Source organism: Narcine bancroftii, chromosome 5, assembly GCF_036971445.1.
Source record: "Narcine bancroftii isolate sNarBan1 chromosome 5, sNarBan1.hap1, whole genome shotgun sequence".
NCBI lineage: Eukaryota > Metazoa > Chordata > Chondrichthyes > Torpediniformes > Narcinidae > Narcine > Narcine bancroftii.
In genome coordinates, this window is record NC_091473.1 from 51,888,048 (window position 1) to 51,907,228 (window position 19,181).

The 19,181-nt window shown below is 42.4% G+C and overlaps 1 protein-coding gene across 11 annotated transcripts in view; it reads left to right on the forward strand.

Moving 5' to 3' along the window:
* LOC138763384 (uncharacterized) overlaps positions 1-19,181 on the forward strand; it is a 144,825-nt gene that overhangs the window by 78,321 nt on the left and 47,323 nt on the right. For 9 of the 11 annotated variants that reach the window (XR_011357516.1, XM_069937441.1, XM_069937436.1 and 6 more), the window contains 2 exons: positions 11,975-12,070; positions 17,166-17,283. The exons of 1 other annotated variant lie outside the window; for it this stretch is intronic. Coding sequence is in view for 9 of the 10 variants with exons in the window: in XM_069937441.1 (XP_069793542.1) it covers positions 11,975-12,070; positions 17,166-17,283 (214 nt within the window). In the remaining variant the exon portion in view is untranslated. The remainder of the gene's footprint in view (positions 1-11,974; positions 12,071-17,165; positions 17,284-19,181) is intronic. One more of the 11 variants, XM_069937438.1, reaches the window with a different exon arrangement.

Genomic DNA, 19,181 nt, shown 5'->3' on the forward strand with positions numbered 1-19,181 from the left:
ATAGGTCTGGTCCTTGGGTTGAGATTCTAAATTAGGGAGAGGGCAATTTTGAGGAAATGAGAAAGGATCTAGAAAGTGTGCATTGGATAGATTTTTCTCTGCAAGGATGTGCTTGGTAAGTGGAAGGCCTTCAAAGGTGAAATTTTGAGAGTAGAATTTGTATCTTCCTGTTTGTATCAAAAGCAAAGTCAACAGGCAAAAGTTTTCGAGGGATATTGGGGATCTGGGTAAGAAGAAAGAGAGTGGTGTAAAAGAGGTATAGGCAATAGGAAGCAAATGAGGTACTTGAGGAGTATAAGAACTGCAAGAAAAAAACAAAAAAGTAATCAAGAAGGTTAAAAGAGGACTTGAGGTCGATTTGGCAGGACAATGTGAAGGAAAATCCGAAGGATTTCTGTAGGTATATTAAGAGCAAAAGGATAGTGAGGGACAAAAGGATAGTGAGGTCCCCTTGAAGATGAGAGTGGTCGGCTTTGGATGGAGCCAAAAGAGATGGGAGAGATCTTAAATTTTTTTTAAAATCAGAATTCACTCAGGAAAAGGGCAGAGTTGTGGAAAGTAAGGAAAATGAGCTGTGAGATCATGGAACCTATACAGATTAAAGAGGAAGAAGTTCTTACTGTCTTAAAGCAAATAAGGATTGGATAAATCCCCAGGGCCTGACAAGATATTCCCTCGAATCTTGAAGGAGGCTAGTGCAGAAATTTAATATTTCCTTAGCCACAGGTAAGGTGCATGGGGATTGGTGGGCAGCTCATATATACTGCTGTTTAAAAAAGGCTCTTAAAATAATACAGGAAATTATAGACCGGTGAGCCTGACATCAGTGGCAGGCAACTTATTGAAAGGTGTTCTAAGGGAACGAGTATACAAAATTTGGATAGCTGGGGCAGATTAAGGATAGTTAACATGGACTTGTACATGTTAGGTCATGTTTAACCAATCTTGGAGAGTTTTTTGAGGAGCTTACCTGGAAAGTTGATGAAGGAAAGGTGGTGGATGTGGTCTACATGGACTTCAGTAAGGCCTTTGACAAGGTCCTGCATGGGAGGTTAATCAGGAAGGTGCAGACGCTAGGTATTTATGGTGAAGTAGTAAACTGGATTTGACAATGACTAGACGGGAGAAGCCAGAGAGTGGTGGTAGGTGATTGCTTCTCATACTGGAGGCCTGTGACTAGTGGTGTGCCTTAGGGATCGGTGCTGGGATGATTGTTATTTGTCATCTCTATCAATGATCTGGATGATAATGTGGTAAATTGGATCAGCAAGTTTGCAGATGACACAAATGGTGGAGGTTTAGTGGACAGCGAGGAATTGTGGAATCAGCTGCCAGCTGAAGTGGTGAATACAGGCTCAATTTTCACATTTAAGAAAAATTTGGACAAGTACCTAGATGGGAGAGGTATAGAGAGATATGCTCCAGTTTTTCATCAGTGGAGCTAGGCAGAATAATGGTTCAGCACAGACCAGAAAGGCTGAAGGGCCTGTTTCTGCACTGTAGTGTTCTATGGTTCAACTCCATAGATTTCTCCTAGCTAGGGACTAGGGCAGGGGTCTCAAACTCAATTTACCTGGGGGCCGCTGGAGATAGAGTCTGGGTGAGGGTGGGCCGCATCTGGTTTTCCACAAGAAAAGCTCTTACAAAAACATTCCAATGTTATCAAATGTCTTTATTTTTATTTTTTAACACAAAATAAGATGAAGAAATAAATAAATTAACAATTCATAAGAAAAAAATAAAATCAATCAGTAATAAATAAATAAAATGAAAATAATAATAATGAAAATAATAATAATACAGCAGATATAGAAGACTGAAGAAGCCACATATAGTTGCTGACTGGAGAAATGTAATTATTATTATTCAGATTCAAATGTCTGTATTAACAGTTCTTTAACCTTTAACTTTCTGAACATGAATGGAATATTGAACATAAACTGTTATGAACATGTCTTCTTCTGCCTACTTCTTTCTGCTAGAGATCTGGCAGCGCTTCCTCTCGCATAGCCGAGCCACATTTGGCTTAAGGGAGGAGGCAGTTGAGACCCTCAGTAGGGCTTGAAGATGCTTGTCAGTAAGTCTGGACCTGTACTTGGACTTATTGAAGTTCAAGGTAGAGAAGAGCTTTTCACACAAGTATGTGCTCCCAAAAAGACACATGGTCTGCTTGAACATTCGGGAAAACTCAGGGAAGCTGGGGGGCAATTCTCTCAAAAATTGCCCAAGCTTGTCTGCTTTTCCACTCACCCCCCTGAACTTGGTTTTGAGTTCAGAGTTGCACTGCAGGTCAATGAGCTCCATTTGAAGCACAGGAGGGGCATCTTGCACATCAAAGGGGAAGGGGTCCGCAAAAATTTGAAATGTGGCTCTGTGCATTTTGAAGTCTGCAAATCTGTGATCAAATTCCTCCTGTAGCTTCAAAATGACATCCACATACTTCTCACCACTGAATGGTGTGCCTGAATCCATGAGTGCCTTGCATGCTGGGAAATGGTAAAGGTTTGTCTGAGAAAGCTGGGCTTTCCATAACATAAGTTTCGCAGAGAATGCTCTCACGTTGTCATAGGCAGCACTGACAAGTTGCCCCTGGCCTTGTAACTTCTTGTTCAGTACATTAAGCTCATGTGTAATATCAACAAGAAAAGCTAAGTCCATGAGCCATTTGGGATCACTTAGCACAGGAACAGCAACCCCATCTTTCTCCATGAAGGCTTTCACTTCTGCTCTCAACTCAAAAAAATTCTTCAATATGTTTCCCCTGCTGAGCCAACGTACCTCAGTGAAGTAGAGCACATCCCCATAATCTGACTCCATTTCCTCTAAAAAAGCACGGAAACTTCTGTGCTTTAAGCTCCTGGATCTGATTTGGTTGATGCATTTCACAACGACAGACATCACATTGTCAAACTTCAGGCATTTGCTGCAAAGAGCCTGCTGATGGATAATGCAGTGCAGAGCAATGGCCTCCTCCACACTCTCCTCTTCCAGTTTTTTTTTAACAAGTGCCACCAGTCCATTTTTCCTCCCTGTCATTGATGGCGCTCCATTGGTTGTTATTCCAACAAACCTCTTCCATGGCAAACCGGCATTCTCTTTTTTTTTAAAATTTTTTATTTTTCACACCATAAATCATATTAGCCATGACACACACTTTTTCTTTTTCACACATATACAGTGACTTTTTCTCCCCCCCCCCCTCCTCCCAAGCCACCCCCCCACCACCCCCCCCATCCATTTTAGGTATACAATCTAGGTTACATTAAACCAGTCAGACAATGTTGTCATTCAACAAAAATACACCAGAAATTCTACTGAGTCCATTCTTTTCTTTCCTTCTCCTTCCATCAACTTAGGTAATGATTGTCCCTGGTAGGTTTTCGCTATTGTATTTAATGTAAGGCTCCCATTTTTGTTCGAATATTTCAATATTATTTCTTAAACTATATGTTATTTTTTCTAATGGAATACATTTATTCATTTCTATATACCATTGTTGTATTTTCAGATTATCTTCCAATTTCCAAGTTGACATAATAGATTTTTTTGCTACGGCTAGAGCTATCTTAACAAATCTTTTTTGTGCATCCTCCAAATCAATTCCAAATTCTTTGTTTTTTATGTTACTTAGGAGAAAGATCTCTGGATTCTTTGGTATATTGTTTTCTGTTATTTTATTTAATATCTGATTGAGATCTTCCCAAAATTTTTCTACTTTCTCACATGTCCAGATTGCATGAATTGTTGTTCCCATTTCTTTTTTACATCGAAAACATCTATCAGATACTGTTGGGTCCCATTTATTTAACTTTTGAGGTGTAATGTATAGTCTGTGTAACCAGTTATATTGTATCATACGTAGCCTCGTATTTATTGTATTTCTCATCGTTCCAGAACATAATTTCTCCCATGTTTCTTTTTTTATCTTTATATTTAAATCTTGTTCCCATTTTTGTTTAGTTTTACCATTTGTTTCCTCATTCTCCCTTTCTTGCTGTTTAATATACATATTTGTTATAAATCTTTTGATTAACATTGTATCTGTAATCACATATTCAAGGTTACTTCCCTCTGGCAAACTCAAACTGCTTCCTAATTTATCCTTCAAGTAGGATCTCAATTGGTAATATGCCAGCGCTGTATCTCCAGTTATATTGTACTTATCTCTCATTTGTTTAAAGGATAAGAATCTACTTCCTGAAAAACAATTTTCTATTCTTTTAATCCATTTTTTTCCCCATCCTCTAAAGGAAAGGTTATCTATTGTAAAAGGGAGTAACTTATTTTGCGTTAATATTAGTTTTGGTAATTGATAATTTGTTTTATTTCTTTCTACATGAATCTTCTTCCAAATATTGAGGAGATGATGTAATACTGGAGAAGTTCTATGTTGTACCAATTTTTCATCCCATTTATGTAATATGTGTTCAGGTATCTTTTCCCCTATTTTATCTAATTCTAATCTCGTCCAGTCTGGTTTTTCCCTTGTTAGATAAAAATCTGATAGGTATCTTAATCGTGCGGCTCTATAATAATTTTTAAAGTTTGGCAATTGTAAGCCTCCTTGTTTATACCATTCTGTTAATTTATCTAGTGCTATCCTCGGTTTCCCCCCTTTCCATAAAAATTTCCTTATTATTCTCTTTAACTCTTTGAAGAATTTTTCTGTCAGTTGTATTGGCAATGCCTGAAATAAGTATAATATCCTTGGAAAAATGTTCATTTTAATACAGTTTATCCTTCCTATTAGTGTTAGTGGTAAATCTTTCCAATGCTCTAAATCGTCCTGTAATTTTTTCATTAGTGGATAATAATTGAGTTTATATAATTGGCCGAGATTTTTGTTTATTTGCACACCTAGGTATCTTATTGCCTGCATTTGCCATCTAAATGGAGATTCCTTCTTAAATTTTGAGAAATCCGCATTATTCATAGGCATTGCTTCACTTTTATTTACGTTGATCTTGTAACCCGACACTTCTCCATATTCCTTCAATTTCTTATATAATTCTTTTATTGATAGTTCTGGTTCTGTTAAGTACACTATAACATCATCCGCAAATAGACTGATTTTATATTCCTTGTCTTTTATTTTTATTCCTTTTATATTATTATCTATTCTTATCAATTCTGCTAGTGGTTCTATAGCTAACGCAAACAATAAAGGTGATAGTGGGCATCCCTGCCGCGTTGACCTGCTTAAGTTAAATTGCTTTGATACATGTCCATTTACTGTCACTTTCGCTAACGGTCCCTTATATAATGCTTTAATCCAATTAATATACTTCTCCGGTAAACTGAATTTTTGCAATACTTTGAACAAATAATTCCATTCTACTCTGTCGAAGGCCTTCTCTGCGTCTAAAGCAACTGCTACTGCAGGTGCTTTATTTCCTTCTACTGCATGAATTAAGTTAATAAATTTACAAATATTGTCTGTTGTGCGTCTTTTTTTGATAAATCCAGTTTGGTCTAAATTTACCATTTTCGGTACCTGCTCTGCTAATCTGTTTGCTAATAGTTTAGCTATTATCTTATAATCTGTGTTTAGTAAAGATATTGGTCTATATGATGCTGGTGAGAGTGGATCTTTCCCTTGTTTTAGTATTACTGTAATTATTGCTGTTTTACATGAATCTGGTAAGCTTTGTGTTTCATCAATCTGGTTGATTACATCCAGGAGGGGCGGAATTAATAAGTCTTTAAATGTTTTGTAGAATTCTATTGGAAATCCATCCTCTCCTGGTGTCTTATTATTTGGTAATTTTTTTATTATCTCTTGTATTTCTACTGTTCCAAATGGTTCTGTTAATTTATTTTGTTCCTCTATTTGTAGTTTTGGTAGTTCAGTTTTAGTCAAAAATTCATCTATTTTCCCTTCTTTCCTTTTGTTTTCAGTTCGGTATAATTGTTCATAGAATTCTCTAAAGTTTTCCTTAATTTCTTTTGGATTATATGTAATTTGTTTGTCTTTTTTCCTTGATGCCAATACCATTTTCTTAGCTTGTTCTGTCTTAAGCTGCCATGCTAGGATTTTGTGCGTTTTTTCACCCAGTTCGTAATATTTCTGTTTTGTCTTCATTATATTCTTCTCTACCTTATATGTTTGTAATGTTTCATATTTTATTTTTTTATCCGCCAATTCTCTTCTTTTAGTTGTATCTTCCTTCATTGCTAATTCTTTTTCTATATTTACTATTTCCCTTTCCAACTGCTCTGTTTCCTGATTATAGTCCTTCTTCATTTTGGTTACATAACTTATTATTTGCCCTCTAATGAATGCTTTCATTGCATCCCATAGTATAAACTTATCTTTCACTGATTCTGTATTTATTTCAAAATACATTTTAATTTGTCTTTCAATGAATTCTCTAAAATCCTGCCTTTTAAGTAGCATGGAGTTTAATCTCCATCTATACATTCTTGGAGGGATGTCCTCTAACTCTATTGTCCATATCAAGGGTGAATGGTCCGATAATATTCTAGCTTTATATTCTGTTTTTCTTACTCTATCTTGCATACTAGCTGATAACAAAAATAGGTCTATTCTTGAGTATGTTTTATGTCTAGCCGAGTAATATGAATATTCCTTTTCTTTTGGGTTTTGTTTCCTCCATATATCCAAAAGTTGCATTTCTTGCATTGATTTAATTATAAATTTGGTTACTTTGTTCTTTCTGTTAATTTTTTTCCCAGTTTTATCCATATTTGAATCCAAATTCAGGTTGAAATCCCCTCCTATTAGTATGTTCCCTTGCATATTAGCTACCTTCAAAAAGATATCTTGCATAAACTTTTGATCTTCTTCGTTAGGTGAATATACATTAAGTAGATTCCAAAACTCCGAATATATCTGACATTTTATCATTACATATCTCCCTGCTGGATCTATTATTTCCTCTTCTATTTTAAATGGCACATTTTTACTAATTAATATAGCCACTCCTCCTGCTTTTGAATTATACGATGCTGCTGTTACATGTCCTACCCAATCTCTCTTTAATTTCTTGTGCTCCAATTCAGTTAAGTGTGTTTCTTGCACAAATGCTATATCAATTTTTTCTTTTTTCAGTAAATTTAGCAGTTTCTTCCTTTTAATTTGGTTATGTATTCCATTAATATTTAAAGTCATATAGTTCAACGTAGCCATTTTATACTTTGTTTATCTTCCCTTTCCATTTTTCCATCATTACCTTTCCTCCTTTTCCATTTCTGTTTTCTTATTTTAAACCCTTTATAAGACAACATTCCTAAAACATCAAACATTTTCCTTATTCTCCTATTTATAACTTCTTTAGCCCCAATCTCCCCTTCCCCTCCTGAGTTGTCCTTTATCCCTTGTCGGACAACCACATCTCCCCTCTCCATTTGGGTTTGCGAATTCACTCGCAAGCGTCAACTGATTTTGCAGTGACCGCTATTCCCCTCCACCCAGCCCCCCCCAGAAAAGATTTCCCTTTTCATATGTAACAAAGGTCACTCTTTTAATTCCCTCCTTATTCTCTCTATTCCATTACCTTCCCTTATTAATTCTTGTCTATACTATCTATATTTTCCTCTAAGTACAGATACATTCACGTATGCACATTATACCTATACACTCTTATACCTCTTTACCCACATACATATCAATCGTGATAATTTTTACTCTCATTACCCGTCTTCATCCCTCAGTCTATTTTGTAATTGTTCTGCAAATTTTCGTGCTTCTTCTGGATCCGAGAATAGTCTGTTTTGTTGTCCTGGAATAAATATTTTCAATACCGCTGGATGCTTTAGTATAAATTTATACCCTTTCTTCCATAAAATCGCCTTTGCTGTATTGAACTCCTTTCTCTTCTTTAGTAGTTCAAAACTTATATCTGGATAAATGAAGATTTTTTGCCCTTTATACTCCAGTGGCTTGTTGCCCTCTCTTACTTTTTCCATTGTCTTCTCCAGTACCTTTTCTCTTGTAGTATATTTTAGGAATTTTACTAAAATAGATCTTGGTTTTTGTTGTGGTTGTGGTTTAAAGGCCAATGCTCTATGTGCCCTTTCTATTTCCATTTCTTGCTGTAGTTCTGGACATCCTAGGATCCTAGGGATCCAATCTTTTATAAACTCCCTCATATTCTTGCCTTCTTCATCTTCCTTAAGGCCCACTATCTTTATGTTATTTCTTCTGTTATAATTTTCCATTATATCTATTTTCTGAGCTAACAGTTCTTGTGTCTCTATAGCTTTTTTATTAGATTCCTCTAATTTCTTTTTTAAGTCCTCTACCTCCATTTCTGCTGCTACTGCCCGCTCTTCCATCTTGTCAATTTTCTTTCCCATTTCTGTTAAGGTCATATCTATTTTATTCATTTTCTCTTCTGTGTTGTTTATTCTTCTTCTTAAATCATTAAATTCCTGTGTTTGCCATTCTTTAAATGACTCCATGTATCCTTTAATAAGAGAAAGTAAATCCTTTATCTTGGCTTTTCCTTCTTCTTCTATTTCACTGTACTCTTCCTCTTCCTCTTCTTCTTCCTCTGGGTTGGCCATCTGTTGTTTCTTTGTTGCCCTTTTCTTCTCTTCTTTCTTGTTTTCGTTGTCTTCTGTGTTCTCTTCTTGCTGCAGGTGTTCTGCAGCTGTCGTTGCCGGCTGTGGAGATCGACTCCCCAGCTGGTCCCCCCTCCCGTCGATGTGTTTCTTTTCATGCGCGGTTGCGCACTTTTACTCGGCTCAGCGAGCCATTTTTGTAGTCCAATTTCTACCGACCTGAAGGGGCGGGTTTCTCTCTCCACCGCGGGCCTCTTCGAACAGGTAAGGCCTTCTCCTTCTTCCTCCATTGTCTTCTCTTCCTCTCTTCTTACCGTTGATTTCGATTTTTCTTTTTTTGTCGCCATCTTCTTTCCACCTTTATACTCACTTTTCTTTAACTTTTATTTCTGTGCCTTTGTGTTTTCCTTTGTTTTTTCCGACTTTTCTGGAGAGGGCTGGAGTTCACCGTCCGGCCACTACTCCATCACGTGACTCTTCCCGCAAACCGGCATTCTCAATGGCATCACACAGCTGGTAAAATATCTCCTGAGCGGTGGTCTATCCATGCATTGGAATTACTGTGAGCAACTCCTCTATGACTTCAAAATTGTCATCAACACCACGAACATAGATTGCGAGCTGGGCAGTGTCGGTGATGTCTGTGGTCTCATCAAGAGCGACTGAGTATACACTGAAACATTTTGCTTTCTCACACAGTTGGTCATAAACGTCATTTTACAGTTCAGAAATGCGCTCTGCCACGGTGTTGGCAGAAAGGCTGATGTTGCTAAACTGACCTTTCTTTTCTGGACAGACGATACTTGCAGCCTGTAATATGCACTTTTTGACAAATTCACCTTCTGTGAATGGCTTTCCTGCTTTAACAATCATCTCACTAACCACGTAGCTAGCTTCAACTGCTGCATCATTCTCTTTGGTTGCTTTCTTAAAGAAATCTTGTTGCCTCACTAGACATGTTTTAAGATTAGCAACCCGGTTGGCTCTCTCATCTCCTTGGTATTTTACATACTCCTCAGCATGTCTAGCTGTGTAATGACATTTCAAATTGTATTCTTTGTGCACTGCAACTTTCTCTGTGCAAATAAGACACTTCGGGATACCCCTGTGCTCAACAAAGGAATATTGCACTTCCCACTTTTCCTGAAATTGTCTGTGCTCTTCACCAACCTTTCTCTTCATTGCAGGCTTTGAAAAAGACATGTTTGGCGCTGTATAATATATATAATTCCACTTGGTGTCACTGTTGCGTTGAAGTTTCAGTGTTTAGCCGATGTGTCTTTTCCGCTTCTTTTTCTGTCGTTCAGACTGGACGCCGAAGCGCGTGAAGCGGGAGCGGCCGCGGAAATTGCGCATGTGCCGTGTGCATATAATGACAAATAGAAAATGCACACAAATATGCTTATATTCGCAATAAGCCCAGCCGATGTCCCGCCCCCGAGAGCAATATACCCCACCGTGATTGGTAGGTTCGTTCAGCTCCGCACACAACACTGAAAAGTGCCGAACATATCAAACTCGCGGGTCGCACTAACATCAAACTTTCATATTAAGGCGGGGCCACAAACTATTGTCCTGAGGGCCACAGTTGGCCCGCGGGCCGCAAGCTTGAGACCCCTGGACTAGGGTATAGTGGGACAAGCAAAGCAAACTAGTTCTCAAAAAAGAGTTGTGTTTCAGAAAGGAGGAGGGTTTATTTACTTAAAGGACTCAGGAGAACCAGGTAGGTTATTACATCATCAGTTCCTCTGCTTGAAAGCCCTGTCGTGTCTAACTCACACTTTCCCGCCCTGGGAGTGTGTGATGGGATAGTATAGAGAAAGCCTCACTCTGGGTCTGACTGCCTGCGTGAGACTCATTTAGTGTGCTCCCTCACTGGGGACACTGAGGCAGGGACACATCCTTGGTCGGAGAATAAAATCTGAAGCTTCACCAGATGTTTCGGTTCTCTGAATTGATGGAAAGGCCAACATTTATTGTCCATTCCTTGTTCCACTTGAGACGGAGGTAGTCCCTCTGATTAAGGTGCCCCAATGGTGCTGGTGGAGATGAATGTTCAGGGTTGAGAGCTGGTGACGATGAAGGATCGCTGATAGATCTACAAGTCAGGACAGTTTGTGACCAGGTGGGGAAGCTGCAGGTAGCGAAGGTGCAGGTGGCAGTGTGCCCCTGTCCCAACTGTCCCGGCTACTGGGAGAGGCAGAAAGGCACAAATGATGGAAGCTGTCAATGCTCAACATTCATTTGACACCAGACAGAGCAGCATTGGCACTGTTTGTCATTGTTACGACCAAAACCAAGGGTGGAATGTTGCGGGAAGATGAGATGCTTGGTAACCTTGCAGCTAGTTCCACATCTCCCACTCCAGCTTTACTCTTGAAATTTCCCTATCCCCCAGAGATTTCTCCCTCCCCTCCTTGTTCTTCCACCTCTCCCTATCCCTCCACCTCTCCCTATCCCTCCACCTCTCCTTATCCCTTCACATCTCCCTGTCCCTTCACCTCTCCCTGTCCCTTCACCTCTCCCTATCCCTTCACCTCTCCCCATCCCTTAACCTCTCCCCATCCCTTCACCTCTCCCCATCCTTCCACCTCTCCCCGTCCCTCCACCTCTCCCCGTCCCTCCACCTCTCCCCGTCCCTCCACCTCTCCCCGTCCCTCCACCTCTCCCCGTCCCTCCACCTCTCCCCGTCCCTCCACCTCTCCTCGTCCCTCCACCTCTCCCCGTCCTTCCACCTCTCCCCATCCTTCCACCTCTACCTGTCCCTCCACCTCTTCCTGTCCCTCCACCTCTCCTATCCCTCCACCTCTTTCTTACCCTGTCCCTCCACCTCTCTCTGTCCTTCCATCTCTCCTGTCCCTCCACCTCTCCTATCCCTCCACCTCTTTCTTACCCTGTCCCTCCACCTCTCTCTGTCCTTCCATCTCTCCAGTCCCTCCCCCTCTCACTCTCCTTGTTCCTCCACATTCTCCCTACCTCTCCCTCTCCCTCCATCTCTCCCTCTTGCTCTCCCTCCACCTCTTGCAGCTGTCCAAACACCTTAACCCTCCCCAGCTCCTCTCCCCTTTATCTATCCCCTTGATATACCTCATATATCCCATCAGTGTCAGTAAAGGGGCCCTGACGCAAACTGTTGACTGACCATCTCTCCCCACGGATGCTGCTTGATCCGCTGAGACCTCCAGCTTCTTGTTGTTCACACAAGATTCATCAGCAAAAGGTTTTCCAGAGGAGACTGCAGCAGAGGCAGTCTGAAGCAGCACCTACTCCACTGGTGGAACTAAGCAGACCAAGCAACATCTGTGGGAGAGAAGAACGAGCGCCGTTTGTGGCTGGAACAGTTCGTCAGTCCATTCTCTCCCACCAGTGCGACTCAACCCACTGAGTTCCTCTCACAGACTGTGAATTTCTGGCCATTTCTGTCCCTCTCACTGGTTTTGTTTTTCAGACACCATTCAAGAATGGACAAGTGTTACCTGTTGTGAGCCAAAGTAGAGACCAGTTAGGCACTACGGAGGACTCTTTCCTGTGTGAAGAATGTGTTGTAAGTGAAGGCTGACTCTCTCAGGGAACTCTGGGGAGATCTCAACCACACAGACCCAATCCCATTGAGCAGAGGGTCACACAGCAAACAGATCAGTGTGTCACTGAGGGAATATCACACTCTGAGGGAGGTTGGGGTGGTAAGGGAGTGTCACACCATGGGACTGGTGGTGCAGAAGTCTCGGTCTGCACCGTCTGGAAGACGGACAAAGATAAATGATTTAAATGGTTGAAATTGGATTTAAATTGAAAGGAGATTTTGTGTGAGTTGTGCGGGAGTTCTTGGGCAGACCTTGTTCAGAAGTCTGCTGATTGTGAGTATATCTCTGCTGTATTCATCTATGCAGTTCAAGGTGTTAGCTGGCAGCTTGCCAGGGTGGATTGACTTCACTGTAGGACTCCTATCTTTCATCTAATTTTCTCTTTAAAAGTTTAACATCGGTGGTTCCACCACTAGTTCATCACCGAGTAGTTCGGAGGTCTCGGAGTAGCTAACCCCTGTGGACAGGAATTCTTTTGCATCACTGGAAGATGAGAATGTGCTCATGATACTTGTCCCCAACTATCATGTTTGGAAAATGCACAAAAACAATGGTGGGGAGAGATGGCATCCTGGCCATTACAGTGTGGAGCAATCAATGTCCACATGCAGACTGAAGCAAGAGTCAAAGGTTTTATGATCAGAAGACCCAGGCATACCTCTACATGCTGCTGGCTCACGTCCAAGGGCAGGTATGAGGGAGGAGACTAAGGCTCTTGGCTTTTATTAGGGGATCTTATGGGGAGGGCCTCTAGGTACAGAAGGCGGGCCAACTTGCCCAGTCCAGTGAGAAAATACCTGGACATGTCCGTAGTACCGTGTTCACCACATTCACCCTTCCTTTTTTTTGAATGAAGTCGGGCAGGGTGATGCGGGGCAATGTCCATCGGCATAAGTGTTCTGGTCCATCAGCAGGGTGAATGGTCTGCCAGCTAAGTAGTGCCTCCAGTGGCGCACAGCCTCCACTATGGCTCGTGCCTCCTTCTAAATGGTGCAGTGTTTGCATTCGGGGGCTTGAAGGGTGCGGGAAAAAAATGCCACTGGCCTGCCTGCTTGATTCAGTGTGGCGGCCAGAGCGAAGTCGGAGGCATCACTTTCTACATGGAATGGGACAAATTCATCAATGGCATGCATCCCCACCTTGGCAATCTCAACCTCGATGCCCTCAAAAGCCTTACGGGCCTTTGCCGACGGGAGAAGGTGGTGGTTTACACCAGGGGTTGGGCCTTGCCAGCATAGCTGGGGATCCATTGGGCATAATATGAGAAGAGCCCCAGGCATCTTTTTAAAGCCTTGGGGTTCTATGGCAGAGGTAATTCCAGAAGGGGTTGTTTACACTCTGTGTTGGGGCAATGACACCATGCTCCACCATGTACCCCAGGATTACCAGCCACTTGGTGCTAAACACATACTTTTTCTTATATGTGAGATTGAGGATCTTTGCAGTTGCCAGGAATCCTTCTGGTCATGGCTGCAGATGGTGATTTTGTCCAGATATGGATACAAAACCTTTAGTTTATTGTCATCCAGCATGCAGTCCATTTCCCTTTGGAACACTGAGACCCCATTCGTGAGGCCGAATGAGACCCATAGGAAATGGTAGTCAGCCACTGGCCTCAAATGCCGTGTACTGCTTTTGGGTGAATTGTGATTTGGTGCTATGTCAATTTGAGGTCTATGGTAGAGAAGACCCTATACGTGGCGATCTTGTTCACTATATCACTGATGCGGGGCAAAGGGTAGGCACCCAGTAAGGTGAACTGGTTGATGGTCTGACTGTAGTCTATCACCATCCCATACTTCTCCCCACTCTGCACCACCCCTACTTGTGCCCTCCAGGGACTGTTACTCGGTTCTTTTATGCCCTTCCCCAGCAGCCGCTCCACCTCCGTCTTAATGAATTCCCTGTCCTCGGGGCTGTATCACCTGCTCTTAGTGGCAACAGGCTTGCAGTCCAGGGTGAGGTTTTGGAACAGCGGAGGCAAAGGGACCTGGAGGATGGCCAGTCTGCAGGTTAGGAGCCAGGCCTGGTGTTTGGGTGAATGATGGGGCCTCTTCAGGGGGAGGGGAGGGGCCTCCCAGAATTGGTTATTACTGACCGTAGTGGGGGGGGTGCAGGTGGATGGGGCCCATCAAACTGCATCAGCACACCCTTAAGCTGGCATTGGAAATCTAACCCCAATAAAAGGTGCACAGAGGTGGGGCATCACCAGCAGTCTGAAGTTCTTCTATTTGGTGCCCCCCACAGTTAGGGTCATGGTACATCTCCCGCAGATTTCAGCAGAGAGGGATTTGGAGGCTAGTGTTACCTTGCACTTGGCTGGGGTCATGGTCAGGGAATAACGATCAGCCGTGCCCGGGTATACAAAGCTCTTGGTGCTTCCCATGTCAAACTGGCAGCCAGTACTGTGACCATTTACCTTGATGTCCATCATTGATCGCTCTAGCTGGTGTAGTCTACTCTGGTCCAGCACAATGGAACCCAACGACAGCTCATTGTCCAAATGAGCTCATTGTCAATGGGTTGGCTGCCACCAAGATGGCTGCCCGGGAGATCATGATGATGGCTGCCCCTAGGGGCCGAACGCGGTGGAGTCCAGAAGTGAAGCCAGATGTGATATCCCTCTGTGTCATTGCGCCCTCGGCCCAGAAGTTTGGTTCTCAGCAATTGGAAATTACAACAGAAGTGGGTCGGCCCAAGATGGTGACGTGGGTCGCAGTCCGCATGCAGAGAGGGTCTTAGAATGACATACCCTAACATAGTGCCCTTTCCTCTGGCAGTCGAGCAGGTCGCACTATGGGCTGGGCAGTACTTTCATGGGTGTTTGCTTTGGCTGCAGTAATTGCACCTTGTGTGCTTGCTAGTGGCAGCGACAGTCAAGGGCCCTGAGTCTCAAGCTGGTGCCGCCTGTTCTTCTCACTTGGTGGTTGCGTGGGCCGCTGAGTTGGGCTCTGCGTTCTTTTGAGCAATTTCAATCGATCGGGCCATCTGCACCACTTCCTGTAGGGACCGATCACCTTTCTCCAGGAGTCGTTCCCGTATTTGATGGGAACAGAATCCAGCGACTAGCCCGTCATGAGTAGAGCCATTGCCTTTTTGTATTCAGTGCAGTTGTGAATTAATTGGTATGCTTGGTGGCCCACTGCTGCGATCACTATCGGCTGTGATTTCGTGGCGCCTCAGGTCAGCTTTCAAACAGTGCAGCCACATATCAAACTTTACGGAGGCCCCTGGATCCTTTGGATCCAGCTTCTCCAGTCAGATTTCCTTGTCCATGGCACTTTAAAATTCTGATTAATAAATATTATCACAATCAATGACCACTCACAGACACAAAGCAAGAGTCAAAGGCTTTACTGATCAGAAGACCCAGACATACCTCTACATGCTGCTGGCTCATGTCCAAGATAGGTATAATGGAAGAAACTAGGGCTCTCTGCCTTTATTAGGGTATCTTATGGGGAGGAGCTACAGGTACAGAAGGCAGGCCAGCCTGCCCAGCCCAGTGAGGTCATGCCCGCAGTATCATGTTCCATCACATACAGTGAGTGTGAAAATGGAGGGGAACTCCCTGATTTGCCTATGAAACACAAAGGCAGTGGGCCTAGTCATGAGTTGAGTCGATTCATGGATTCGCCAGCTGTCTGTCACTTTAGTGGCTTAGTTTACACCATATTTCATGGAGGTATGGAGTGTGCAGCCCTGCTTGTCAGCTTGAAGGAGCTGCTCTTCAAGTTCTGGTGGCATTTCAGCCCAAAGTTCCTGATATTTGGGCACCAGATAAAGAGAAGGGAAGATCAGTTGAGGGTTGTCCTCATCAGTCTGGTACTGGGCCTGGCCAAGAGGGCCATCCATGGGTCCAGGTAGTGGGCTGTTTAGACTAAATGCCTGGACCCATGGATGAGGGTGCAGCTCGAACTGAATGCCTGACCCTCTTCTGAGGACACCTGTGTGTCTGTGCGTACCTGAAGAAGGAGCATTCAATGCTCACAGGCAGTTTGGAGGGCCTCCTGGAATGGTTGACTCCCCAAGGATTTGACAGTATTGATGAAGATAATCATGTTTCAATTTGTAACTTACAATGTAGTGCTGTTAACTTTTGGATTAAGTATAATAATGGGGTGGTATTAATTTACTGCAAAAAAAAGGCAATAAAAGGGATGGTACTGAGGGAATGTCATAATGTCTGGATGACCTATTCCAGAACCTCACTGGAATTAGAGAGGAGTGGGGGGGGGGGGGGGAGGAGGGGGTAATGTTGGTTCCCAGTTCCTGTTCTCTATTCTTTTGTGCTAGATAGTGCAAGGAGCCCATGGGAACAGCATGACCACTCTGCCTGGCCTTGAGGCCTGGTCTGATCCCCTCTTCCATCACCATGGCTGACAGCTTCCCACACAACATTCGCTCCCACTATGACAGGTGAGGACTGGGTCTCCATGCTGGATGGCCGTGTAGGGAGAGCTTGACTCACAGTGAATTCCTCTGTCAGACCTGGGAAAGGTTAGAAAGGTTTATCCTGCTGAAGGAGAGCTGGGAGAACTGGAGAAGATGTGCTTGTTCTCCTTGGAGTCAGGAAGGTGGAGATGTGAGAGAGGAGAGGAGCAACATCAGAAAACCCCACCCCACCTTATCCTTCCCTCCTCCCTACTGCCAGGCAGAAGAATTGTGTTTGGAAACATAAATCTCCAGGTTTAAGGACAGCTTCTTTACTGTTGTGATCACAATCTTGAATGGAAAAGGATGACCCCTTATTCTCATAAAACCACCTCAACGCAAACTCTGCACAGTTTTATATCAGAAATGTGCCTGGGACCAGTGGGTTAATTGGCCGCTTGACACTAACACCCTCCCCCCCCCACCCAGTGTGTGAGTGGGGGGGGGGGGTAGAATCTGGGGAAGTTGATAGGAATGTGGGGAGAATAGAAAATGGAATTGATGTACAATCAATACAAATGGATGGTATTAGCAGAGTTGATAGGCTGAAGGGCCTGTTTAAGTAATGTACCTCTCTCAACAAATTCAATGAAACCTGATAAAGTATAAACTTCCCTTTAGGATAGGGATGATAATCAAGCAGTCACCACGGCAACCAGTGCTTGTTCAGCCATCCTAAAGAAGCCAGAGAACATCTCTCAACGTCCAGACATCTTAGAAGCTGAGATTGAGAAAGGAGGTAAATGGGGCCATTGCCCGGCGGTGGTAGTGGGGTGGGCAGGAAGCCTCGCACGATTCTGGGAGGCCTGCCAGTTGCTCCACTGTCTCCAAAAATTGGTGTCAAGACATCTCTGCCTGCTGAGTAACATGTCTTGACCATGCTCTAGGGTAGTGTGTAATGGGACGGTACAGAGGGAGCTTCACTCTGTGTCTGACCTTGGAGTGTGTGATGAGACAGTGCAGAGGGAGCTTCACTCTGTGTCTGACTCTGGGACTGTGTGATGGGAGGAGGCAGAGGGAGCTTCACTCTATGTCTGACATCGGGAATGTGTGATGAGATGGTGCGGAGGGACCTTCACTCAGTGTCTGACCTTGGGAGTGTGTGTTGGGTCGGTGCAGAGGGAGATTCACTCTATGTCTGACCCTGGGAGTAAGTTATGGGACAGTGCAGAGAGAGCTTCACTCTGTTTCTGTTCAAGAGAGTGTGTGAGGGGACAGTGTGGAGGGAGGTTCACTCTCTGTATGATCCTGGGAGTGTATGATCAGATAGGGCAGAGGGTGCTTCACTCTGCATCTGATCCTGGGGTGTGTGATAGGATGATGTGGAGGTAGCCTCACTCTGTGTCTGACTCTGGGAGTCTGTGAAGAGATGGTGTTGAGGGAACTTCACTCTGTGTCTGACCCTGGAAGCATGGGATGGGACAATATAAAGGGAGCTTCATGGAACCATAGAACATTACAGCATTGAAAACAGGCCCTTTGGTCGTTCTAGTCTGTGCTGAACTATTATTCTGCCTCGTCTCACTGACTAGCACCCGATCCATATTCCTCCATATTCTCCCATCCCTTCCTTTTCTTCAATGTTAAAATTGAGCCCACTCAATAACCCAATTAAATGTAAGAGAGCGTTAACTTATATTAAGAAATTAAAAGTTGATATTGCATTTTTGAAAGAAACTAATTTAACTGAAATTGAACATCAAATGTTAAAGAAAGACTGGGTGGGTCAAGTTTTTTAATTCTTATAATATTAAAGCTAGAGGGGTGGCAATTTTGGTTCATAAAAAAATTGCCATTTACTTTGGAATCATTATATGATTCAATAGGGAGAATTTTGTGAATAAATTGTAAAATTTATTCTGAGTCTTGGACTTTGGTTAATATTTATGCACCAAATGTGGATGATGAGGTGTTTATTCAGGATTTTTTAAACTTAATTAATCATAGTCTCATGATCAAGTTATGATAGAGGATGAATTTAATTGTTGTTTAGATCATTTTAGTGGATAAATCTGGTATGGTGATGCCTCGAACAAAGATGGCTAAAAAATTGTTAATTTTGATGAAGGAACTTAATTTGATTGATATATGGAAGAAATTAAACTCAAAAGAGAGGGACTACTCGTTTTATTCAGCTCAGTACAATAATTATTCTAGAAATGATTTTTTTTGTTATCGACTCAGTTATTGGGTAATGTAGTAGTGACTGAATATAAGCCTAGAATTTTGTCAGATCATTCACTTGTTTTATTACATATGCAGTAACAGAAAAAAATGTTTCTACATATCACTGTAAATATATTAATTAACTAATACAACAGTTTTTATATTTAAATAAGAATTCTGAGAACAATAAATTTGTATTATGGGTGCTTTAAAAGTGCATTTAAGAGGTCATATTATTAGTTTTACAGTCAAACTTAAAAAGGAATATTTAGCTGAGGTTGATATGTTAGAGAAAGATATAAATGTTCTGGAAAAAGAGGAATCCATTTGATAAAGAGAAAAAAGTACAATTAGATTCTAAGAAATTGAAATATAATACATTACAAACTTGTAGAGTTGAGTGTTTATTGCAAAGATGTAAACAAAAATATGAATTTAGAGAAAAGGCATATAAAGTTTTGGCATAGCAAT